General features: G+C 41.9%; 3 protein-coding genes across 3 annotated transcripts in view; 1 reads left to right on the top strand and 2 right to left on the bottom strand.

Annotated features, from left to right (window-relative positions):
- Positions 1 to 16,469, top strand: part of LOC121182217 (potassium voltage-gated channel subfamily D member 2-like) — a 30,877-nt gene extending 14,408 nt beyond the window's left edge. Inside the window, exons 2-6 of the mRNA XM_041038611.1 lie at positions 12,160 to 12,322; positions 12,771 to 12,869; positions 13,796 to 13,894; positions 14,964 to 15,184; positions 16,292 to 16,469. Of these exons, the coding sequence (XP_040894545.1) occupies positions 12,160 to 12,322; positions 12,771 to 12,869; positions 13,796 to 13,894; positions 14,964 to 15,184; positions 16,292 to 16,469 (760 nt within the window). The remainder of the gene's footprint in view (positions 1 to 12,159; positions 12,323 to 12,770; positions 12,870 to 13,795; positions 13,895 to 14,963; positions 15,185 to 16,291) is intronic.
- Positions 16,470 to 18,090: 1,621 nt separating this feature from the next.
- On the bottom strand, positions 18,091 to 20,555 carry LOC121181984 (D(2) dopamine receptor A-like). Its single transcript, XM_041038233.1, has 3 exons — positions 19,002 to 20,555; positions 18,432 to 18,576; positions 18,091 to 18,215 (listed from the first exon to the last, which is right to left on the bottom strand). Exons 1-3 carry the CDS (start codon positions 20,553 to 20,555, stop codon positions 18,091 to 18,093), a joined length of 1,824 nt encoding a protein of 607 aa, XP_040894167.1.
- Positions 20,556 to 23,505: 2,950 nt separating this feature from the next.
- parietopsin lies at positions 23,506 to 25,233 on the bottom strand. The gene is made up of 4 exons (XM_041039145.1): positions 24,882 to 25,233; positions 24,226 to 24,554; positions 23,819 to 24,064; positions 23,506 to 23,661 (listed from the first exon to the last, which is right to left on the bottom strand). Exons 1-4 carry the CDS (start codon positions 25,231 to 25,233, stop codon positions 23,506 to 23,508), a joined length of 1,083 nt encoding a protein of 360 aa, XP_040895079.1.
- Positions 25,234 to 25,280: the final 47 nt, after the last annotated feature.

Raw genomic sequence — 25,280 nt, 5'->3', positions numbered from 1 at the left:
TTAGATTTTGCATACAGAACATATGCGGCTCACACATAAATACATCAATAATTTGAATCCAGAAATATAATACATATAAAAATATAAATCTGTGAAGCCGACCAGAGTTTTCAACTCCTTTTCTTTTTAATGCTCCAGTGCATTTTGCTGATAATACTTGTGTGCTTTTACTTAAGTAAAATCTTCAATGGAGAACTTTTACTAATAACGAGGTATTTCTTCATTGAAGTATTGCTAAGGGATTTTCAAAGCATTTTCTATATGTATTCAACGTAGGTATTTTTTTAAAGGCTACATGCAAGTAGTGAAACACTCTCCAGGGGGTAAGTTAGGCTAACAGCTAACAAGGTCGCACCAGGTAAGCACATTAAAGTTGAAAGTAAAAAAACAAAATGACAAATCCTAATCCTATTCTGTCAGTGCCTTCTGATGCTGCACTGGTTGGATTTCATTCACTTAAAAACGGCAACAATTTAAAAGCTTTATTTAGAGCGGAATAGATGATAGCTACTGTAGATTGATATGTTTGTCTAGGCATTACTGAAGTGTGGGTTCAGCTCCCACCTAAGGGATTTCCTGCCTGTGTGTCTCTCCGCAGGCATCCTACGCAGGAGTATCTCACCAGCTTAAGGATTGCATTTCCATGTGGGGATTTTTGCTTTTTTTTCAAGGTATTAGGGGAAAACCGTAAACAGTTGATTATTATTTGTATTTTTCCCCTTAGCCAATTGTCCATAATCCCTGTGGAGGAGCTTAAGAGTTAGATTTCTGGCATCCACGGCCCTATCTTTACGTAACGGCCACAGACAAATGGAATGTGTCTCGTTTTGACTGCGCCACACATTTAGTCTGGAGGGCAAAGACAAGCAAGCAGGTTGAGCTGAAAAGAAACCACCCAGACAGTTAGCATTAATAAAGCCGGACAATGCAATCAATTACAGATGTAGCTTAGTCTCATTTACTTGCACATACGGACTCACTCTCACACATAAGGAAACACACAATACACACATCATTTACATTCCTGATGTATCTGCTGGTCGCAGATGTGGTGTTGTTGGATGCTTCAGTCCTTGCTGTCCTCTGGAGGTCACAGGGGAATCATGCCTGAGCATCCTGGGAGACAGATCCAACAACAGCCTCTCTAATGTGACATTCAATTACCACCTAAGGTGAAGTGGTCTCATTCAGATCCAAAAATCAATTTTGCATGGACTTTGCTACAGTTTACTCCCACAATTTTGTGTGCACATGTTGGTGACAGAAAACAAGCTGTGCTGCCATTGTTCCAACTCCCATCGTCTTTTCTATGGAATAGCATCCATCAAAGTTAATGGGCTGTAATCATCACCACAAATATACTGTCACACATCCCACTGCTCGATCCTGAGTATTCAACACACAGTCAATGGGATGTAAAGAGTGACAAGCCTGAGGAATACAGTTTCCCATATCATTAACAACTCCAAGTGAGAATTCAAAGAGAATCTCAAAACTTTGCCATTTTTCAAAACTGAAATATCTCATCTGTTTGCTCAACATCTTTGGGGACTGCAGAGGAGAAACATTTATTAGAGGAGCATGTGACATACAGTCAATACTTCTGACACTGTGTTTCAGTCACACATCAACACTGACATCTCATGAAATAATTCTTATTAAAGTATGTCACTCGCCGCCGACATATCTGCTGTGTGGTAGATAGATTAATTTTCCAAGTAGCCAATCCTGCCAGCTTTATATCACAGTACAGCGTATACTGTATATCTACTTATCTCCAGGCTGTATGCTGCTGGACTTCTGATTATACATCACACAGCCACACATACACACACACACACACAGACCAGACTACTCTTTCAGTGTCTGGTATGGCAGTGCTCCAATAAGGCTGTCCCTGATGTATTTGTGTGTTTGATAGGATGTTTTAGCCGTAGCATCCCCAGAAGACAATTTGTAGCCCTCAACAGATGGAGAAGTCCAATTAGAAAGCGGGTGAATGAATGGGAGAAATGGGAGACAAACGTTCCAACTCTTTCTCTCTCCCCCAGGACAGACAGCTAATCTTAGAGTACAGGTACAAAACCAACATCACGTCTGTTTTGGAAGGGAAACATAAAAAAAACAGAGAAATAAAATCTAAAAAGCATGCAAAAACAAAGCCAATGATTCGATTTCTTAACACTACACAGTCAAAAAGGAAGGCGCTGGATTTGATACAGCTCGCTCTCACTCCACATCTACAGTATGTATAAATATCTCCTTCTGTTGTCTGATTCTTCAAGGGCAGACGTCCCACAAAGCAATTGCCTTGCCATCAGCCAAGACCAAAAAAAGGAGAAGAAATGAAAAAGTGCTTAAATATAGCAACCCCCTGGGATAGTGGGAGGGAGGGTGTGCTGTAGTGTGATTAAAATGAATAACCTTCATTCAGTCACGATTGTTAACGGTACATTCGAATGTGCTGTCTGTGGTGGAGCCAAAGCTGTGCCTTTACTCTGCCTATCTCCAGCGTGTTAGCATCATTGTTCATCAGGAGGCCCGTTCTCTGCAGTGACAATGATGCTGAAGTTATAAATAATTAGAGTTGTGTCATTAAGTACACATACTTTCTCCCACTGGCCCAGGGTCAGTTCAATTCAGGCTTCAGCCACCCCTGCTGTGAAAGCAGACATAACAATAAAGTTGCTGTTGACTGATAGATTGCGTGGATGCGAGACTAATTTTCATCGGCAAAATGACCTTTTCGGTTGTGTTGTTGTTGTTCTGCCCATGGCCCTGAGTTATTATTTTTCATGTCATTTTTTGATTTGACAGGAGGAGTCTCGTGGAGTGAAATGGAAAAAGTAATGATGTCCCCATGCGCATGAAGTCGCGTGGTGCAGGTGGGGAGATGGTGGATATGGCTGCAGCTAGCAGCTCCACTCTGCCCCAGGGGCCAGTCAGCAGCTGTTAGAAGAGATGCAGCTCTTCCCAATACTTCCCCACAGGTTCTCGCTGGTTCCTGGTACTCGCTGTTATCTGGGCTCACTGCTGTCACCAGTCTGGCTGCTGTCCACACTCTCTGAGAGAGCGCTCAGTACATTTTTACGCTCTACCGCTCTTTCTGTCTCATCCCAACCTCCGCTGTTCCCCCCCAGTTTCGCAGTGAGATTTTGAAATGTTCCTTTGAACTTGCAACTGTTTTTTTTTTTAAACGGCTGGAATTTGTACCTTGATGTTTGTTTCAAAGACACTCTCTGAGGAATTTTGAATGCTCCTTGCTGTAGTGTGACAAACAAGGCCATTTCTGTATTGAATTCTGTGTCTACTTACAGTATGCCATACAAGGCATTAACTATCTTGAATGTGCGTGTGGCTCTGTATGTACAAGAAGCGAACTTGAAAATGAGGGGCTGCAGCTGTTTGCTGCAAAAAGCTGATATAGACAATTTAAAGCTGCAACTCAAACAGAATCTAGAAGTTTTCTGGTGTTGAGCATGAGAAAAATCGATCCTGTACCACCAGTGTGTACTATCCTGAAACTTCTCCTTCCCTCCGAATTCTATATATTTGGCCTTCTGGGTGTTAATTTATTTGCTTCTCCTAGTGTTTCATTTGTTATAACACGAATCTGTCCAGAGACGGCAAATTGATGCCTATACAATTAGTGAGTTAATCATGACAATTTGGTCTTGACCTTGGAAGCAGTAGCTTGACAGAATAGTGCCAATATGAGGTCCACTTACTAGCTCTTTCAGAGGTTTCAATCCTATCACACAATCTGAGTTTGCTCAGTTGTCATGAAGATGAATCTGTGAGCTCATGTGAGCTCAGTTTTGATATCAAAACATTTGCGAATTCCAGCTTCTCAAATGAGATGAAGTGCTTTGTCTTTTATTATTACAAATTAAATAACCTTTGGGATTTGGTCAAATAGTTGAAAGGGATTTTTATACAAACCATTATACTGCTGTTTTTACAAGTTGAGTACTGTTGATCCTCTCCTGATCTTCATGTGTAAAGTTGGTGGAGTTCCCTTTTAATCAAAAAAGATTAATCAATACTGAAAAACATTATGTAAGTACAGGCCATAATAGCTAATGAATAAAACTGGCTTATTTAAAATCAAAAGCATGTACATGTTTCTTTATGGTGGATTCAACACTACCAAGACTGCAAATTCACTGCGGGCAAAATCTGGTAACACTGTTCTCTTCCATTAAAAAGCAGATTTTTAGATACTGTAGCTCATGAATGCACCCGCTGCATACTCAGAGTTAAGGGGCCATTTGGTGGAGGGAGCTGATATCCAGCGGCTGCTCTGTGTGGAATCGCACATCAAAGTTAATCTTGCACCGTCTGCTCTGGCGCCGCGGAGCACTAATCTGCTGTCAGTGTGATGAGGCTCCTGGACCAGTTCCCCTTTCCAATACAGAGGCACTAATCCGCAAGACCTTTCACGTTTTTCCTCTCCTCCATCACCTGACCACACAACAAAGGTCACAGGGGTCACTTTGAAATCTCATGGGGTCAGTAGTAGCTGACCATTAGCATGGGTTCTTCATGGGTTTTGCTATTGAGTCTCATCTCGATTGTGCTTTTTCAAGTGGATTTTTTGTACTTTATCGAACACAAAAAACCCCGAAAAACAAAAAAACCGTTACTATTAACTTCGCTATTACTAATGTTACTACTGTCATCACTGCTCTCATTTTCTCATTTTTTCTTAATTGGTCATCTTAAAATTTCAGCGTTTTCACCTTTAACCCCGCCTCAGGCCTTCACGCGCCAAAGGCGAGGTAACTCGCTGCCTGCTCAATCAAAGCTTTTGGTGTTCAAGAAAATGCCACCACTCTCTCGCCCGCATGCCGATTAACCTGATGAATACGTAATGAGTTCATTAGCATAATCGCTTGAGTGTCTGATGATTTCATTTCATTATCACGTTCTCTCATAATCCATAGCTCTGGCACCCCTTCGTGCTTCCAACCCCTCTTTCATGTTCCTTTGCCCTCCCGATTCAGCCACGAAGCAGTGTAATTGCATTATCAAAGTATTATACTGACGTTGTGGGAATATATTTTTAGCCCTTGGCTTTCTGAAGTAATGTAAGGAGGACGGACAGAAATCTAAACATGGAATGACAAATTAGACTTTGAGACATGTTTGAGTCAGTTTACACTGGTTTCATCATGTCCTGACTGATCAAAGGCTTGCACCATCCGGACCTCCCAGTGACGCACACAAAAATGACTACTCTCATATTTGTGTGTTTGCAGGATAGCATGCTATTTTATGGATCCATGTGGATACTTCACCCTCGTAAAACTTCTATTAATACAGAGCAGCCATTCATCTGGTAATTAAAAGAAATTGCCACAAGGCATTGGTCGTAATCATGACGATGAGGAGCTGAAGTAGAGGTGACTTGGCATATAATAGAAGTGAAATAGGGGTACGTTTTTGCATAGGGCAGCAGTTGTTTCTCAAGTGTCAGCAGGTGTAGACTGAGAGACTGGAGAAGAGTAGAAGAAAAGAAAAATGTCAAGCAGGGCTGTGCTAGCACTGCATGATAATAGAAAAGGAGGAGAAAAAGAAAGAGAATGAAGTGTTTCATCTCCAACTCGTAGTTAGAGGCAGGCAGGTCCAGGCAGAGGAAGGGTGAGTCAAAGTCAGGAATGGAAGAGCGGTAGAGAGGAAAGCTTTTTATCATCCCTGACTCTTAAGAAGATCTCCCAAATGAGAGAGGGCGTGCATGCTAATGTCAAAGCTGCGGTGATAACTAGCCGCCTGGTTTCGCGGGTTGAGGGTTAAGCTGGGATTTGGAGGGCCAAGGGAATACATGTTTGATATGTGAGAGAGAGAGAGAGAGAGAGAGCTGAGGTGCCTTTGCCAGAGCTATACGTGGGGGATTATTCTATATGGTTTATCTGTGTCTGCATTGCTAAATGAGAGGAATTTCACTGGCCTTTATTCACTGTGTGTTAGTTAGGGTTAGTTCCTGAGATTCCTGGGTGAATGTTCAGTTGGAAGATCAAAGTCACGTTGACACAGCTGCACCACAAAGTCTTCATCTACAATGTATTAACACCACCTGGCATGTAGCCATGCATTCTATGGCTGTTTCCTTGAACTTCACATGGTAACCTTCAGCTCTACCCACTGCCTTTTCACAAATCTGCAGAGACTAGATCTCAGTTGCACTGTGGAAAGCATAAAAAATGATCTCTCACATCTGCTCCACACTACGTTTTACTGCATTTCAACCTCCAGTCAGAACAATTTAGTCTGTGCATTTTTGCCCACAGAGTCGATGATGTTCACCTATCTCAAAGTTGTTCCTCCCTGTAGCTATTGTTCGCAGTTACTCATACTCGAGCGCTCTGTTTTTTCCTACCACACGCATTACACCAGGCAGTGCGGTCCGCTGGCTCCCTCCTATCTCTGCTTTCCCATCTCCCCATTATGTTGTGTAGTTCTGCCAGCCTCTCCTTCTCTCCCTTATCACCTGCAGTGAAAATCTAGTGGGCTAATCCCAGCGCCTGTGGGATTCCCCCCTCTATAATGATGTATATCTGAGGGGATAGCATCAGAGCAGAGTCCTATCAGCCCACACACTCTTAATCCCATCAGTCTTTGGTGTCCAAACCCAAGAGAGGCAATGCTTTGGATGTTGTGCTCCTGGCCTGTAGCCAGAGTTGCAGTGCAGAACATCAGGAATGATATGTGGTGTTTAGGGATCATGTTGGAGATCATGTTCATTTATTGTGCTCCTGATTCTGAAACCTTGTGGTATATCTCTCCAAGGATATCATTGCAGTGGTTCGTGCTGTAGCTGTGCCACTGCATTGAAAAATGCTTGCAGGTGTTAGCCACCAGTGATGCAGCCAGTCTCTTTGGCATTACAAAAATTTTTATTTGCTCTGTTTCGCTGTCTGTTCATGGTGAAGATTAATAAATACAGAATGTACTTAATATTTTAACATGCTGACCAAAACACAAAGCACATTTACATTTGGTTCATCAATAATACAAATAAATGCTACACCAGAGAGTGTTTTCCTTTACTCGACTAGCATCACTTACCCTTGTTTATCTGTAAATGCAGCAATAATATTGCTGCATTTCTCTTTTCGTTCTCGGTGGTCAGATTCACAATGCCTATTGGCACAGAAAAGAACGATCATATAGCCTTGCCTTTCTTGTTTTTATGAACTAAATTTTTTATGAGGGCTCTTAATATGACATAACCACCCTCAAGACCTCTCCTGCAGAACTCTATAAATCTTGCGGTCTTCACAAATACACCCCAGAAAATTTATATCTTCTTGTCACTCATGTTAGTATGCCTCCATGACATGCAGGCGGTATAATCCATTTTCTTGAGATTCTAAATTCATAGTTATACGAGCATGATGGAGTTCAGGAGGAAAATTACTTTTTTGTGGTACATCTATTATTTAACTGTCAGCAAGGATGAATATTGTCCTCTTTCAGCCTTGTAGAGAAGGTACAGAGAACCGTATTGTCGAGGAGCATTGCTCCATTTGCTCCTTGTCATGGCTTGTAAAAAAAAAAAAAAGGAGCCTTTCTCAGTTGGTCAGCGTAAGGCTTCATCACCTCCATGTCAAGTCCTAGGACAAGATTTTAATGTTGTGTCCACCCTGACACTCTTTGATCCTCTGCGATAGCTTTACATTTCACATCACGCCCGACCTCGAGATGTCACCGCTTCTGATGCAGTATCCGATACTTCCCGACCTTGCCACTATCCTGGTATCCCTGTACAGTTTTAATGCCTCTCTCTTTCATTATCAACTTTTGATTGGTACAGTCAGTGACAGTATCGGAAGACACTGGATAATTGACAGGTTTTGGTCTCACAGGTTTGGAGGGCTTGTCTGCGCTGTAGAAGCCATTGAACTGTGAAACTGAATGAGTGGAATTACCTCAGGAAGCACTGGTAGGGAGCTTGGTGTGCGATGGGATGTTTGGTGAAGGTCAAACAGAAAATCATGCATTCACAGAATTATCAAAGACATGCTGAGGATACTTGATGCAGAGAGCATGTTTTGAATTTACCAATCTCATCTTTTTGAAATGATAAAAAATGCTAATGCCGCTGCAGACTAAAAATGGTTGACCTTGACATTTTTTTTCTTGATAAAGTGCTTTTTGCAGATGAATGTCTTGTTTTAGCGAAGAGAATCTAGTGGTAAGTTCACTGGGACTCAACCCACACAACAGATGCCAGTGAGTCCAATGGATGCGTCTCAAGACGATTTCCCCTGCTTGCAGATAACAAGAGACAAATGCTGAGTGGGAAATGAAGTTAAACCAATCTCATGGAAGAAGGTGAGATTGAAATTAATTTGAGATTCAGATTATCAGATTGAAGGCCCCTCAGTAATTATTGCCATGAAACAACGCGGATAGATGGTGCATGAGATAGGATGGTGGGCTTAATTCATCTCGATTCTAATCAGCTGACGAGTCAAAACGCTTAATGTATTAATCAAATTAGTTTCATTCCATTGCTTCTCATTGAAATATCAAAAAGGAGTAGATCAAAGTGCAGTTTGATGAAATAGAGATTTAATGTCTTTACCATGATGGATTTAACAGGATGGCACCTTGCAGTCTGGCAGCTTTGGTATTTTCATCACAGGATTTTTCTTTATTTGAACACCTTGACCTTGATTGCTTACATCAGTGGAATTGAATACTGTGAGGCCATTTGAGCATCAGCCTTTCCCTCTGCTTTTATTGATGCACTTTACTATAGTCTCCTCTGCAGGAGACGAGCTGGTTTCACAGTAAAACCCAGGAAGAGAAAACTAGAAGTACCATGACAGGGGTGCCAGTGGATGATTGGATTTTAACGCTGTTGACAAAGCCCTCTCAGCTGAAAGATCTGCCACAATCCTTCTTGGATCCTAATTGTCAGCACTGCTAAGCTGTTGGCGATGATCTCAAATGGCATGTGAGTTGGTGGGACAGCAGGACTTACTTTAGACCTCTATAATTACATCAGAAACTTGAGCCTGTGCTCACTAAAGAGAAGTTTGTACGCAAGTATTGCCTTTCTCCTGCCAACCCCCAAACACTTTAATAGCTTGGTTTATTTGTGTGCAGTGGACGCAGTGGCTCAAATGACCAGAAAAGGTCAGGTTTTTACAGTTTAAGTTCATTTCACCTGAAAAGATTTGATTTTATCTTGTTTGATTTAAGAAAAAAAGGCTCTCTCTGAGAAGAGAAATAAACAAATGACGTGTTTGTAAAGTCATCCAGATATGTTTTTTTTTTTTTCCTCGCTTCCCACTAACCAGATGGCAGTCAGATTTCAGACACAGGGTTCTGGAAGACAATCAAGGAACAAGATTGCTTTTTTAGGAGGGGGGGATTGGTTTAAGTAGATGTCAAATTAAAGGGCTTTACACACACACACACACATGCGCACACACAAGCACGCATGCACGCACACACAAACAAATAAGTACATGTTCTCGTGACTGCCTCTGTGTGTGTGTGTTCCTGTGTGTCTCAGGCGTGTCCATGTTTTTGGGTGTCAGTGCTCGCTGTGAGGCGGTGAGGTCATGTACAGAAATCTGTCTCAGAGCACCCCCTGATGGAATACCGCACTGCTTTTAAGGTCAGCCGCACAAACCCAGCCACGCAGGTTGATACAGGGACTCATGAATGTTTGATTGGTCTATTATCCACGCCGGGCGGGGACATTCATCCCCCGGTTCTGGAATTCAAATATTCCTTTTAGGCTGACATTTCTCCCACAACGTCTGAGGCGAACCTCCAGTTTCACCCTCTCTCACCACTGCGCTGGGCTTCATCTGCAGTGCTGTCATCTTACTGTAGGACAATTCTACAGGATGCGCTGTTTTTAAGAGCGGTGCGAGTGCAAGCACAGTATGGTTTCAGGTGGGTGGAACTGGGGAATTGATACTCAGTCATTCCGACACCCCTCTTCCTCCTCTGCAGGGTGGATAAGGATCTGGTCATCCATCTTTGTGTCTCACCCATGTCAGCTCGGGGTAGCAAATGTGGGTACCTGGTAGTCAGAGACAACAAGAACAAAGCAGGAACATTACTTTAATCTCTCGCTGCTGTTAATTCCTACCTCTGCCATCATCCAAGAGGCAGAGCTTTGTGTATCTCAGCTTCTCCCGTATGAACAATCCATCACTGTTAGTGCTTCTCTCCAGAGTGCGCTTGCTCCTTTCTTTTTTTCACCTGCTCACTACTATGCTTTGCTTTCCAAAGACGATGCTCACGGAACGAATTGCAATATATTGTATTCCACAGCTGACTGTTCAGACTAATTTTTACATCCAGCAGCATCTTGCCGCTCCTCCCGATGGAATAAAGCACATGTGAGCAGTCACATTTATATGAAGCAATGCTGTCCTGCATTTTTTATGTGGATCTCTTAATAGGCTTTCAACAGTACATCCGGAATCTATAATTGACACCTGCTGTCAGGCTTTGTCGGTGATTACATAGGAAAATGACTTGACCTGTAATGAACTGTAAAACTAATGACATCTGTGTGAGATTACTCAACTTGAAAGCAAACTGTTGTACATGAGGTCCCATCAAGCGTGATATTAAAATGTCCACTTTTACATCTTTCCGCCCAAGCTCTGTAAAAGCCCAGGCTGTTGGGTCCAATGTGATGGAAACCTGAGGCTAATGACTCAAGCAGACGGCCGTGGGCATTAGACAACTTCATTTATGAAATAGTCAACCTCCCATGTAGCGATACATTCACATTACCCTGCCTCACTTGAGAGACGCGTTGCTGTCACAGCCACTGAGCAATGCTGATGTCCTTTCCTACCTGCATTCATCTTACTCTCAGGAGGTAATGGTCTTCTCAGGTCATTTGCGCATTAGGGTCTCGATCATTCATCTCACCCACCTGCAATCCTGTGGACTGCTGGTCCTCTGCAGCACACAGAGGAATGTTTATAAGACAAGAAAAACATACACACTCTGAATCATTCATTTGCTTGTTTTTTAAACCCCAGTTCTGCCTGTGGCCTCACACGTAAACACAGGGGTATTCATGAACATGCAGAGTATGTTCTAATGATTTGTGTGTTTAATTTGCAGGCTTGTACCTATTAATTGCCTTTGAGAAATCAGGGCTTGCTTTCTTATGTTTTTGTATTTTTTATGATGTTGAATGGCTGTCACTTCTCTGTCGGGCAACAGAATATCACTGTGTTTTGTGGCGAATGTTATCTTGTTAGTCTTGGTTTTAATGCCTGGTAAGCGGCACTGGAGGTGTCTGCTAACCTAAAGAAAGTGAGATCATGAAGACAGTTTGATTTCAGCTTTACCTTGAGCACAGACAGGTCTGACTGCCTGAGAGAAGACAGGCACATTAATCTCTTTAATGGGGATGATTCAGTCCCATCTGACATAAATACAACCATTAATCTGTTCATGCTGAATGTAGCCTGTTCAACATTTGTATGGTGTTGAAAAATTACATGCTTGTGCTTAGGTGCACCGTCGGATCAGTGTCGTGCACAATTTCCAAAGAGCTGCTTTTCTCTTTATCTTGAACATGAATTCTTTTAATGTGTTTTCACTACGTAGCTACATTCAATATTAAAGGTCCATGTGGGAAGAAGAACAAAACACACAAATGGCTGTTACTGAAGCCCACGAAGTTAAACGATCTCTCCAGGGTTCGGCATCACACTGTTCCCTTCCCCTTTTGCTTTTACTCGATGTGATACTACTCCCTGTATCTTTCACAAGCTGTTTGGCTAACAGAGGTCACAGGGGATATGTAGCACGTTTGGTCACGACGTGAAAGCATTAGCCGGTGCCAGCAGGTGTGTAATTATATATGAAACAGGGTTTTAAAAGAGGAGCATCATGATGGCATGTAGAAAGTAGGCCAGGAAGCAGAGACTTCTGAAAAGTCCTATTTATTCCTCACCCACTTCAAATGTGTGACTTCTTATTTGAAGCAGTGAAATAATCCAAGGTCACTCTAACTATTTCAAGACTATTAAAAATAACATTAAACACACAACAACGTAACACGATAAAACAAGCCACCAGGGCAGAGTCTTTAAAGGGAATATATTTCCTTCTTGTTGTTCCACCCAGTGTGCTCACTGTTGTCTGTTTTCTGTGTTTCAGGTACGGTGACATGGTGCCAAAAACAATCGTGGGGAAGATATTTGGGTCCATATGCTCTCTGAGTGGGGTGCTGGTCATCGCCTTGCCTGTCCCTGTCATAGTGTCAAACTTCAGCCGTATCTACCACCAAAGCCAGCGGGCAGAGAAACGACGAGCCCAGAGGGTACTGACTCTCCCCCTCCCTCTCCTCCTTCTTCTCTCTATCTCCCTTTATTTTGCTTCTATCTGCCTCTTTCCTCTGTCCCTGTCTTATCCACGCATAACACAATGACAGGGCAAACTCTATCTTCCAGAATATTAATCTTTTATTGTGCCTCTGTGTATGTGTGTATTGGGTGGGCTAAACTTGCTTGAGTATATTTCAGTGGGAGAAAGAAATAAGAGGGAATGACAATGACTGAACAAATGATCTTCATTTTTGTGTCAGCAGCTTTTCAATAGCAATATGTGCATTTCTTTCTAAAAGTGTTTGCTAAGGCAGAATTTCCTAATCGTAGATTTAAGCATAGCTACTCCTTACTAAATACTGTGGCTGCCAGAGGGAGACAGAGCCAATTAGTGTGACAGACAAAGCGTCAGAGGCTAAAACAGAGGTCTGTTTGTTCAAACAGAAAACTCGGCTTGCTAGAATCCGTGCTGCGAAGATTCGAGGCACTAATGCCTATATGCGCTACAAACAAAATGGGCTCCTGATCGACTCACTGGAGGAGGTAACGGGGCCAAGCAGCGGCTTGGGGGCTGACTGACCGGGGCCTCGCTGACGCTTGCATGCCACTCTGCTCGGGGGCCATGCCACCACACACAGGGGAGGGGGGAGGGCTTCTCATGCTGTAACACAGGGGCTACTGTCATTCCAGTGCTTCAGTGTGATCGTCCTCTCTCTTACATCACACCTCTCAGCTGCAGCATTGACATGCTTCGTCAACACTCTCTCTCTGTCCATACAGCAGGAGGGCCAGGCAGGCACACTTGCCTTCTGGTGGAGCACAGCCATTACAGTCACACTGACTCATGACCAAGCTCTGCATGTCTGTCCAACAGGGTTTGGAGGGGAAGGAGGGAACCAATGGCTTCCTGGACAGTAGGTCGCCTATGGAGGCTGTCTGCTCAGCCTGCATCTCCTCTAAACTCTGTTTTTTGATCTGCTGTGTGTTCTGTGTGTTATTTCTAGAGCATCCAGGTTGTAGTGCAGACTAACACAACATACCTTCCATCCCAGAGCCGTGCAGAGCTTCATCAAAGTCTGTCGTGTGGTTGTGGTGTAGAATTTGTGCTGTGTTTGGTGCAGTCTGTTTGATCTGTGTCTAGGTGTGCCACTGCTGTTGCACTGAAATGAGTTCAGTTCTAATTTGACTTTTCTGGTCCTTCTCACCAAATCAGCGAAAGAATGGCAAAAGCAAGTTTATCAGTGAAACATGTTGTAATCAGCCACTGTCTCTATGCATCTGTAAAACATCCCATCTCACTAGGTTCTCAGTAGATTGGCTGCCGTGCTACAGATCAGCATTTCAACCCTCAGTGCTTTGCATACTCTCCACTACATCATCGAGCTACTAGCCGTTGCCTGAGACTCTGTTCCTGTGCAGTCTGAGCCTGCTCATCTACAGTTTTCTTTTTCCACTTTGTGTGTTCCAAGGCCTCCAAGGAGGCAGGACAAGCCCTGGTGGGGAAGGCCGCCAGCCCTCCTTTTGAGAGCCAGCATCATCACCTGCTGCACTGCCTGGAGAAAACCACGGTAAAAATCCTTTTTTTTTTTTTTTCCTTCTCTAAAACTTAAAAGCTGAGTCCACTGGAAAACACACAGTCACTTTAACATCTTTCATTTTTACTATCTTGGTAACACACTTTACACAGTACACCTTAAAATAGCTCACTGTAAAAAAAAAAGTTCCTTTTATGTAAAATTACATCACTCCTGCAGTCTGCGCTGTATCATCAGCAGTGCCAGCCTGTTACAGTGCGTTGCAAATAGAAACAGATTAAGTTTTCTCATCCATGCACAAACTGTAGAATCTATTTCATATGCAACACGAGTTAAAAATAGCAGTAAATGGGGCTGGGAGATGTTGAGTCCCCTCACCAGCAACATACTAAAGATAACATGACTCTGCCAGGGAGTAACATTATTCCTTCCAAACAAACCAGCGTACTTCATTTTACACTATCTATAATTTAGAGGTGCAAGAGCGTCTTTAATGCTTGGCTTTGGCATGAGTTTTACACTTGCAGCTCTAAACCCCGTACAGAGACATGGACAGGCAGTAAATCAGTGCTCCTCCTCACAGATGATTCTCCCCCGGTATAAAAAGCTTGCCTGTCGTCTGGGAAAATCTCCATAAAGGCTTCATGCCATTCAGATGGCAGTGCACATGTGTGCATCAGGCCTCTCAGTGTGTGCATTATAGATGGCAGAGAATAGAGCAGAAGTGACAGAGGGAAGGTATAAGAAAGGAGATATGATTCAAGGCATGGCATCAGATTCTGCGTGGCGACTCTGCCACCTGCTGGCAGAGTCTGAAACATACTTGGAGCCTGACCTTCAAGTCATGCACATTTGTCACAGGGATAACAGTTGTGAATGTTTTCACAGATGGCACTTAATATGGACATCTGGGCCAATATATTTCCATTCCCTTGATGATTCATTTTCCAATTATTAAACAATTTTGCTGTGGATTCTGTTCAGTCTGTTTAGTCTTTACTGTGAAACATCTTTACTCATTATTTAACAGAGCCAATCATTGATGTAATAGAGTGATTCATGAGCAACATTGAATCCAAATTTCCACCCTGCTCCTCTGCAGAATCATGAGTTTGTGGACGAGCAGACGTTTCAGGCCAACTGCATGGAGATCTCTGTGATGAACAAGTCGGGCTCCCGTTCCTCCTCGCTGTCCTCGTCTCCGCACGGCCTCAGCTCATGCTGCTCTCGACGCCACAGGAAGAAGAGCAGCTTCAGCCTACCCAGCACAAACAACCAGGAGCTCAGCACCATACAGATAAGAGAGAGGCCAGTGGTCAACAGGTAGTCTGTCTCTTTTGTCCTTTTTTCTCTCTCTACATCTCTGTCTCTCTCATTTCACTCACATCAAATACACACCACAACCACCCTGCATGCAAACCACTGGTCCTGTATTATAACATAAGCTAACCTTTATTGATTCCATGCAAGGAAATTAAATGAAACTAACAAACAAAAAAATTTTTGGACATGCTGGTCTTCATAACTGTATACCATTTTTTCAAATTACCTGTGGTTGTCTTAAAGGGTCAGTTCATTCATGTTATGGAGAATCATATTTTTTTCTCTTTTCTCTGCAGATGCACCTACCGGTGTATCTGATAGCATCAGCAGATAGATCTGGTTTTTATTTGCCCTTGTTTCTGTCTCTGTGTCTGTCCCTGAGATTTCTTCTTCCAACCCAATATGCTGGTGGTGAATTGAATTTTGTTGTTGGTGCTTAAAGTAAAACTGAAAATCAACATGTACTTCCAGACACAGTGGAGACTGGTCGATTCACAGAACAGTGAATGATTTTCATTGAAACTGCTTCCTAGTGGAGAAATAGTCCCTAATCTCTACGGAAGCTGTTGACAGCTTGTTCTGTGGATTATCCAGAGCAACGAGGACACTGTATCTGGAAAGAGGGGTTCCTGTTGAATGTAATTTTTCAGTTGTTGTGAGCATAACATGAAATTCCATTCACCTCTGTTAAATTAGGGCGCAGCAGAATGTTAAGTGTGTTCACAGTCATCCAAAAAACACATTTATTATGTATATTTTTACAGAATGATTTCAAACATGATGGGCTTCATATCAAAGAGAGTTACATGTGAGAAATACTGCACAAGTATTGTCAGTCTAGGCCTTTAGTTTCATATACACAGGGTATTCTACACAGACTGACAAAAGCTGTAGAAGTCTGCATTGAAAACTGAGTTATACCTTAATGAGCAACATGATCCAGTTTCCTTTCTATATCCCCTCTGTACAAAGAATGTGGATATATTTTAACAGTGGCTTTTATAGAGTGTAGAGTGTATAAAAGGACCCTGTGTAATACAGGCTTTGTATAATACATTCACAAGGTCAGGCCTCTCACCCTCTTTCATCCTGTGATTTCTTTTACAGCCGCTCCAGCCTGAATGCCAAACTCGATGAAACTGTGCCCTTGAAATGTGACGAACCTTACATCACTCCCTCCATGGTCAGCCTATCTGCCCCAGTGGTGACCTCATCAGACGGGGACGGCTCCACTACCACCACCGCATACTCTCAGAGCAACATTGTCCGAGTATCTGCCTTGTAGATGTCATGCCTATCTTATCAGCTAACTGGTCTCAAGAAGCACCAGATGCTGAGGAGAGGGACCACCGAGCATCAACCTGCCATAATCTAGAGGGATTATAAGATTAGCCGAGGTCTGGGTTTTTGAAGTAGTGATCTCATCTGATGTCAAACTCTGCATGGTATTAGAATGACGTGGACGGCTGCCTTGGAATAAAAGCGACCAGCAGATCTTGCTCCATTAAGCTTAAGCACAGCAGAGCAAGGAAGTGTTGGGATCGCGTGGTTATCATCGTTGCCTAAACATACTGAGAAAAAAACTTTATTTTTGAATATGTAGGTATGTAGGTGTATTTGTTGTCTTCTGATTCAGAGGAGGAAAGGCAGTTGTTTAAAGGTCATTCTTGATGGCCTCTGATGACAAAGCACACATTCATTACCCGAGGGCCATCTTTGTGAATATTAAAGCAGTCTGCGTACACATTAGAAACATTCATCTCGCTCACCACCCAGTTAAATAGATTGTTTTAAAAACCCCCAATGAACTGGTTTCTAATCGTCCCCTCACTGTTGTAAATTCAGAAAACATACATCCACGGGAATGAAAAACTGTTGTGAATATTCATTAACTGCCTCATTAACTGGTTGATGTCATCGCTTGATGAGTAAAATATACTACGCATCCTGACATGTTTGTGAAACGTGCAAGTGAAAGTCAAAATGACAAAATCTGTGTTAGCTTACATATTTGACATTCTGATGTGGATCTATGTGAAAGCCACTGTCATCAATTAACGACTGATACTGAGAAATACAGGGTACATATTAGTTAGGTTACAAGGTAGAAATACAAGTGAATGTTCTTTGCAACACTTAACTAATACTAACCCCAGCGTGGACACATAGTATTGACCTGGAAAACCACACAAAAGAGTGTTGAACATCAATTCCACCGAGTTCCTCTTAAATTATAACATTCAAAGGCGAGACTTGGTAGATTTCACTGTGTTAAAGGGCCATTTTGTACATTTTTCATATTGTAAATATCTCGGTTAGAACTTTATCAACCGCGTTTGAAGTTGGCTCCTCTTATTTCTAGATTTAGTTGACAATTGTTGGCATACTATTTCTGTCTGTTAACTGGTTGAATTAAGGATTTGCATGCTGTCATTGCAGAATTCCGTTTTATTAAGGTATGTCTCTGCTTCTTGTTGGAGGTTTGTCAGTAAAAATGAGATTGATGGAAGGAAACACAATGAGGCTGGTATGTTATGTAAATTTTGCAACACTTTGCTTTTAATGAAATACAAATCTTGTCAATGAGTACATATATAAAGGGTAAGGAAAAGGGACAAATAATCACACATTGTGGATTTGGTGCAGTGGATAGAATAAATACTGTAGCTCTACTGAAACATCCATTACGTGACCCATGTCTTTTTTTTTTTTTTCTTTAAATCAAACTAAAATACAATTAGGTGGATTTCATAATGTTTTTCCTGATTACTCAAAGAGCATTACTAATAACAGGGATGGGATAATAAGTAGGTGCTGCTGGAGGACATGTGAGGACCTGACTGGCCCAGTGGTGGGTCCCGGCTGCAGGGTCTCTGGAGACAGACAAGCAGACCTCACTGATTGTTTCACTCAGAACTCAGCAGCATACCCCCGCTGAGCTGATTGCATCGGTCCAGGCTGCTTCTCACAGCATGCAGCGCCTCTTCTCTGCAGTGTTTACTAACTGCTGAGAAGTCAGCCTGCATGAAATCTAAGATAACACAGCAGCATATAAAATAATAGGCCTCCTATACCCAAATAAAAATTCAAACTTTGGCGTCTGGGGTTTAATTCAGTTAATATTTGAACAAAAGCGAGACAAATGTTAACCATTTTAATATTCATTTACATTACAAATATTGAATATGGTCATTTGGTCTAGTGCCACTCAAAGGTAGACAGAAGTGGAAATATTATCATTTGTCACTGAATGTGGATTTAACCTTATTTTTTAGCCTGTAAAACTCTGATCGAAACTGGGGGTTGACTGCAGCATAAATTATCGGGTCACTCAGTGAAGTGATGCAGGCAACAGACACTGACAGGATCTCCACATCCTGAATGATCTTTATCTGAAACAAACAAAAAAAAATTAACTGAATTTAAAAAGCGTTAGAGATCGTTTAATAGGCTTTGTGTAATGGCTATCAAAGTACACAACATACACACAACACACATGGTCATTTGTCGTACGGAAAAGGTCACAGGTACAAGGTACAATTTTTGCATGTATATACATATACATATTTTTATATGTACACACATAGCTCAGTTAAAAGCATGCTCAAGCATACTCAAATTTGCATCACAGTTTTTTAATAGCTAACGTCATGATGTTTTTGCGACCCAAAAGTAAGTTCATGGGTCAGAAATAATTGAGAAGCAAGAAACTATTCAAGCACTGATATTCACCTACTACAAACAAAAACTTTGTATTACACTTTTTGACTTGGAAAATGTCAGTAAAAGTTGCATCCTAACAGCTACAAACACTTACCTGTATATTCTTGTTTTTGTGAACCACAAAATTCACCACGATGGTTGTGATCAGTGGCAGCCAGAACAAGAGGAAGGTTACAATTATGTAACCGGCACGCTTAGCCATTTTACCTTCCTTCTTTTTGTTCGCTCTGTCTCTATTTGCTTTTGAAGGCATTATGCAAACAGCACCTTCGACCTCCAAATTTTGTTTTGGAGCTTCTGTTTCAGGAGCATTGCCTGAGACTGGAGGTAATGAAGACGTTTGATCTACAGTAGTAATGGCCAGTGTTTCTCCTCCATCGTTGTTCTTAGCTTGTTTCTGTTCCGTCAGTAAAACAGAGGTGGATTCAGGTTTTTCTAACTGTGCAGAGGAGGGAACATGAGGGCTGCTTTCTTTCATTTCAGAAGGTACTTCGTCACTTTTCACTTTCTCTTTGGACTGGCTTTCTGTGTCGAAATTGCTTGACACCTTCTGTGGCTTTGTGGCTGAGTTCTTAACACTGCCAACAGAACCTTCATTTGATGGTTTTGCTTCAACTCTTGTGGCACAGGGATTAGATTGCTCTGTTTTAAAAGGTTTCTCTTTAGTCTGCACTGCAACCTGCATTGCAGGAGGGCAAGGCTGTTCTGTTTCCAAGTCAGTTATCTCCACTGTATTTTTTAATTCTTTCTTTTTCTCTGAGCTGGAGACACATTGTGCAGCTTTTGTTGAGGTCAGTAAAACCGCTGAAGAATCTTTCTGTGCTGAATTTGGTTCAACTTGTGTCACCGGTTCCACGTGAGCAACACTTTTGCTCAGCTTCTGGTTTTGCCCAGACTTCCCATTTTCCACTGTGGTTTCTTCTTTCTTCTGTTTATCTTGAGTTTTGTGTTTTTTAGAAAGTGGAAAAGTGCCTTTGTCAAATATTTTGCGATTGTGTGATCTCACAAGGATAAATATGCGAGCATAGAATCCAATGATAACGCTAAAGCAAGCTGCCCACAGTGGCAACAGAATGTAAAGTCCAAAAGTGTCATAGGAGGATGATGTTTCGCTCTGTGATTTTTTGCATCTCATATGCACGGGTGAGTCCTTTACAAACATGAGACAAAAAACAGCCACCAGAATAGCCAAGGTCCATGTGACTGGAATTAGCACCATGATCCGTTTTCTTCGTTGACTAGTTTTGAACGGTTGTGCAATGGCCTGGTATCTCTCTGCACTTATGCATGCCAGTGTTAAAAGCTGGATACAGCAGCTGAAAGAGAAAGAGGCCACTTGTGCATCACAGATCAACTCGTCCGCATGTCCATTTTGATGCACAGCCGTAACAATGGTTAGAAGAATGGGGCAGTCAATTACACATCGCAGGATGTCAATAATAGCAAGACTCACCACTAGTGCATTGTTTGAAGTTTGCAGTGATTTCTGGTGATAAACTGCCAGTATCACAAAAATGTTTGCTGCGATTCCCACAATACAAGTTATCAACAGAATCAAGCTGTTTGCCACTACAAAGGTGATGTCGATGTATTCCTCCCAAATGGTGTTGTTACCAGAGTCCCATGCAGGTGTAGGTTCGGCTCTCATCTCCAAGTTCAAAGAGTCAGCATGTTTAGTTCTATATCTTCATTCTCCAAACGATGATCTAACATACATTAAGGCAAGCGATTCTCCGCTGAATGAATAATATTAATGGGTGAATGTGTAGCTTGGACAAGTTACGTCAAAGTGTCCGCCCTTTTCATTATCACTCCACAGCATCAGAGGGTCACCTGGGAGTCCTCACTGTTCACATTCATTAAGAACTGTGCTGTGTATTCACATCAGAGACAACTGGAAAAAAAAAAAAAAAAGATGGTTGTTAATTGAAAAGCAGTTACGTCATAGTTGTCTCAATCCTGAAATCCAACTTTAAAAAGCCAACCAGATGAAATGCATTAATGATGAATGGCAGAGTGATGCATAGAATGTGCATATGTGTGTGAACTGAACAGCTATCCATTTAATTTAATACAGTACCGTACAAAGGTTAAAAGGTTTGCATTAAACATGCCAGATGGATGACTTGGGAGTTCTTGAATTGGCTCAGGAAATAAAGGGAACCATGCTGCTGGATTATAGCATGACATTGTGTAATCCTGTTTGGAGATAAAGTGTGAAATGCTCTTTGCTTCAGATGCAAGAGCTTATGGACTATGCCAAATCTGGGATTAGATCAACACAATACATTTTCCTCTTGACCAGGCTTCATATTAGACTGATCAAATGTCTCTCAAAAGCATATAGATAAAAAAAAAAACCTGGAGGTTTACTGGAAAAAACTTCTTGGTGCTAACAAATAACTGCAAATATTTTGGGACACCATGAACTGTGACAACATAATAAGCAGTTTGCTAAAATAGAAATGATGAGACAAAGTAGGAGTTACAAATAAAAAATATTTTATTTAGAATTAAATTCCAATTTACAATATTTACATCAAGCGAGTGGGAGAGAGCAGGACAAGATAAGAAATAACTTGGATGAACAGACTAAGAGATTAGTGTGCACAGTGTGCAGTGAAAGGCAGACCAAACAAAGGTTTTACACGCAGACTCATCTAACAACACTGTTGTTCTACAGAGTACAATAGTTAAACAAAGTCAAAAGGGGAATGAACTCTCTTGATGCTGATTGTATTATCCTCATATTAGGTGTTGATGCAGTGGATTGCACAACTGTATTTCAATGTGACGGATGAGAGGTTGGTCTGTAGTTCACAGGTGGGTGGGACCAGCTGATCACACCTTGAGAGTTAGTGAGAGAGAGAGGAACAGAGACACATATAGAAAAACAATAGGATGTAAATAAAAAGAAACAGAACAACAAAATAAAGTAAATAATCAAATAACTAATCAAAAACATTATAATCCAGTTGCTAACACTAACTCAGCATTTAAAATTCTCTTCAGTTGTGTTTGGTTTCACTTCATCTTTATTCACTGACGCATATTAATCTTTGTTCTGGTGTCTCAGTGTGGGTTCAGGTCCGTGCCATGTGAGACACGATGTCCTGGGTTTGAATCAGGCCCAGAGACTATGTCATTATGTCATCTTTCTCTGAACTGTCTAATCTCCCCACTGAACCGTCCATAAAGATTAAAAACAATAACAACAACAGCAACAACAACAACAACAAACAGTACAAATGCAGAAAAGCTAGACCACAGAACAGGCTAACCAAGAAAAATGAAAGTCTTTTACTGCCTGACTGACTCACCATTGATGAAACAGGTGCTGTTTAAGGTGAGGGGTGCTGCAGGCTTACTTAACAAGTGCACCCAAATTTCCCTATGTTTTCCTAATGTGATTTTGTGCGTAATGCAAACATGATTTTAGCACATTATGCTGCCTTTGTTGTTTCCCTGCAAATGAAAAATAATTGTACTGAGTAAACCCTGTATTCACACTTGTGCTTACAAGCAAAATTAAGCCTGGATATACTGCAGCAATGTAACATTATTGTGTTCTGTGCAGCAGGCATCTAGAAAGTGTGAATGTTATTATTGCGTAATTGCATAAAATTATTTGGCCTAGCTGTCAGTGTTGATTGGGTGATGGAGATGGCTACTGTTGACTTTAATTTTATTTATTTGCATAATAGCATTACATAGGAAGAGGTGCTGTGCAGTATTTCTTACATAAAATCAGAGCACTTGCTACCAAAAGGCCTTGTAATATTAAAAAAAAAAGGTGGTGGGGGGGGGGGGTTGCACAGTCTGCTATATGTATGGATCAATATTTCATTACCCAACTCCGTGAAATGTAAGTGACTTTCAGAAAGTAGAAAGCGTGTTTTCACACTACACAAAAACAGGTCCAGTGCATTTTATTTATGAACAAAAAGTCAGGGGCCAAAGGTTTGGCTTCCTCACAGTCTCTCACTGCAGTCAGGCTGTATTTGACTTGCCCAGTCTTAGTTAAAAATGCATGTAAATGAAAAAAAGGAATACAAATGAAAACATTCATTTCAGCCAATGTTTTCTGTTCTTTCGAGATCTCCTTTCTATTTGGCTAGTTTCCCACATGCACACATACATACACACACGCACACACACACACACACACACACACACCTGCAAACATCAATGTGAAAAAGGTAACAGTTTATTGATCTGAACAAATCACAGAAATAAAGCCATCTTAATGATTACAAAAGGGGGATGAACAATAACTACAGGAACACCTCTGCAATATTATGTAGCTCAATAAAATGCCAAAACAACGTAGTCTCAAAAAGAGATTAAACAAAAGATGAGCAAAATAAACCCTTTTTCAGTGGTATTGTATTGATTACTGTATATACTAAAGTTTCCCTGTTGCCTTATCCACCTTCTGAATATCAGCCATAAGTCTCTGAGCTGATTCTTTTCTCATCTGGCTACAGTGAAGACCTCTCTGAAAGACATGAGCCTGTAGATGTGCAGGTCTGTGTCCTTGATGAGGCACCAATAAACACCGACAACCACGGCAGCGCCTTTGTTTTTGCTGGAGAGCGTCACAGAGGCAACACCTTGCTGTGCATGTTGATACTCCTGCTTAAGGAAGTCTGCTGACTCTTCCTGTTCAACGAATGCATGTTGATGCTGACACTGGTGGGCCCATGGGGAATGTAGCGGCCACACGACAGCACCTCCAGAGCGGAATCACGGAACTGTTGGACATAAAAATACGTAAACACCCTGTCAAGAAATATATGAGCGTTCATCTCAGACATCAAGACATGCAAATTTCTTGTATTTCTTGTGCTTCTTTGTTCACAGTGCCTTTGGACCTCAATTCCACAGCAGACGCATACTTTAGCTGCTTACCTGTTTGTTGGAAAGGAAGTAGATGATTGGATTATAGACAGGGCTGGTCTTGGCAAAGTACATAGGCATGGTTGCAACCAGTGGAGGGATGTAGAGCTCTGGATCCACGACTACCACCACCGACAAGGCCGTGTAGGGCAGCCAGCAAACAAAAAAAGCTATAATCATGGCCAGGACCATACTGGTGGCATGATCATTCTCCTTTTGGCTCGAACGCCCACCCTGGAGCTCTACGCTCCTGTTCAGCTGCGAGTGGAAAACAAATTTGACCCCCATTAAAAGCTAAAAAACTTGTTTTAGTCTGTAGGTGGTAGATTGCAAACAGATGAAGAAGGAGGTGTGAGTTTTAAATTTTGTTTTAATGTAGTAAAAGTGTGATAAATATACATAAGCCATACTAAACCCACCTTATTCATGGATTTGAGCACTTTGGAGTAGCAGTAAATGATGACTGCAACAGGCAAAATGAAGCAGAGGAGTGTGTAGAGGATGAGGTAGCTGTAGTTGCTCCACGATCTCTCCTCCCAGGCCAGAGAGCAGGAGGTCTGGACTCCCTCCGGTCCGTAGGAGCTCCAGCCTAATAAAGGAGTCACAGCCCAAAACAAGCAGAAAGCCCAGACAAATAGTAGCCCGATGATGCTTCTCCGCATGCTGAGCTTTAAACCAGCTTTTGGCTTACACACCACGTTGTACCGCTCATAAGCAAGCAGGGTCAGAGTGCAGAGAGACACCAGACCTGGGAAAGCAAAAAAAAAAAAAAAAAATCTTAGATCAAGGTTCACTGACAAGCTTTCTTTTAACTGCATCAACTGAGAAAACATCTATGAGAAGACCATGAGATTTCATTGAAAACTCTGATGTGAACAGAAAGACTTCTTCTTCAAAAAGCCCAAACATAATCATTCAGTGATTAAGTGAAAGAACAATAAGGTGGCATTTCATTCTTTAAAATGTTGTATATTATGTATCATAATTAAAGACCTCCAAACACAGAAAATGCTAGATTGTCTCAAAGTCTCAATGGTCAATAAAAAACAAACTCCTGTCTCACATCTCCACTTACCAAAATAATTGACCGCAAATCCTTGAAACACACAGGCTGCGTGGCCAATGAAAAAAGAGCCTTGGTAGTTAGTGATGGTGACGACCAAGGAGCCGCACAGGCCTATCATGAGGTCAGACACAGCCAGGCTGAGGATAAAAACGTTCATAGGTTGGAGAAGAGACGGATTCCTCAGCATCACGGTTATCACCAGACCATTGTTAAAAACTGATAACACCGTGTTGATGAACATGAGGAAAGAAAGTATGCTGTAGCCCACGCGGGGGAAGATGGTGGGCGCCACGGTCACCACCTCGTCGTGGATGGATGGAGGATGAGAGCTGGAGGTCCATGGAGTGCTGTTGCTGTCCATGGTGCCTAGATGAAGTCCTAACAACTGTGAGGCCAGAGACTGAACCC

Source organism: Toxotes jaculatrix, chromosome 5, assembly GCF_017976425.1.
Source record: "Toxotes jaculatrix isolate fToxJac2 chromosome 5, fToxJac2.pri, whole genome shotgun sequence".
Classification (NCBI taxonomy): Eukaryota; Metazoa; Chordata; class Actinopteri; family Toxotidae; genus Toxotes; species Toxotes jaculatrix.
The sequence above is the reverse complement of the archived record's forward strand: the minus strand, read 5'-3'. Positions and strand labels throughout refer to the sequence as shown.

What these genes read in the sequence shown, in the direction of transcription:
- LOC121181984 (XM_041038233.1), bottom strand. Translation starts at nt 20,555, where the DNA reads ATGAGAGCCGAACCTACACCTGCATGGGACTCTGGTAACAACACCATT. An exon ending in ACAAAAACAAGAATATACAG is followed by an intron (nt 18,577 to 19,001) that starts GTAAGTGTTTGT and finishes TGTTTGTTTCAG; the next exon opens with ATAAAGATCATTCAGGATGT. An exon ending in TAAGGTTAAATCCACATTCA is followed by an intron (nt 18,216 to 18,431) that starts GTGACAAATGAT and finishes GTGTTATCTTAG; the next exon opens with ATTTCATGCAGGCTGACTTC.
- parietopsin (XM_041039145.1), bottom strand. Translation starts at nt 25,233, where the DNA reads ATGGACAGCAACAGCACTCCATGGACCTCCAGCTCTCATCCTCCATCC. An exon ending in ATTTGCGGTCAATTATTTTG is followed by an intron (nt 24,555 to 24,881) that starts GTAAGTGGAGAT and finishes TTGCTTTCCCAG; the next exon opens with GTCTGGTGTCTCTCTGCACT. An exon ending in ACTTCCTTTCCAACAAACAG is followed by an intron (nt 23,662 to 23,818) that starts GTAAGCAGCTAA and finishes TATGTCCAACAG; the next exon opens with TTCCGTGATTCCGCTCTGGA.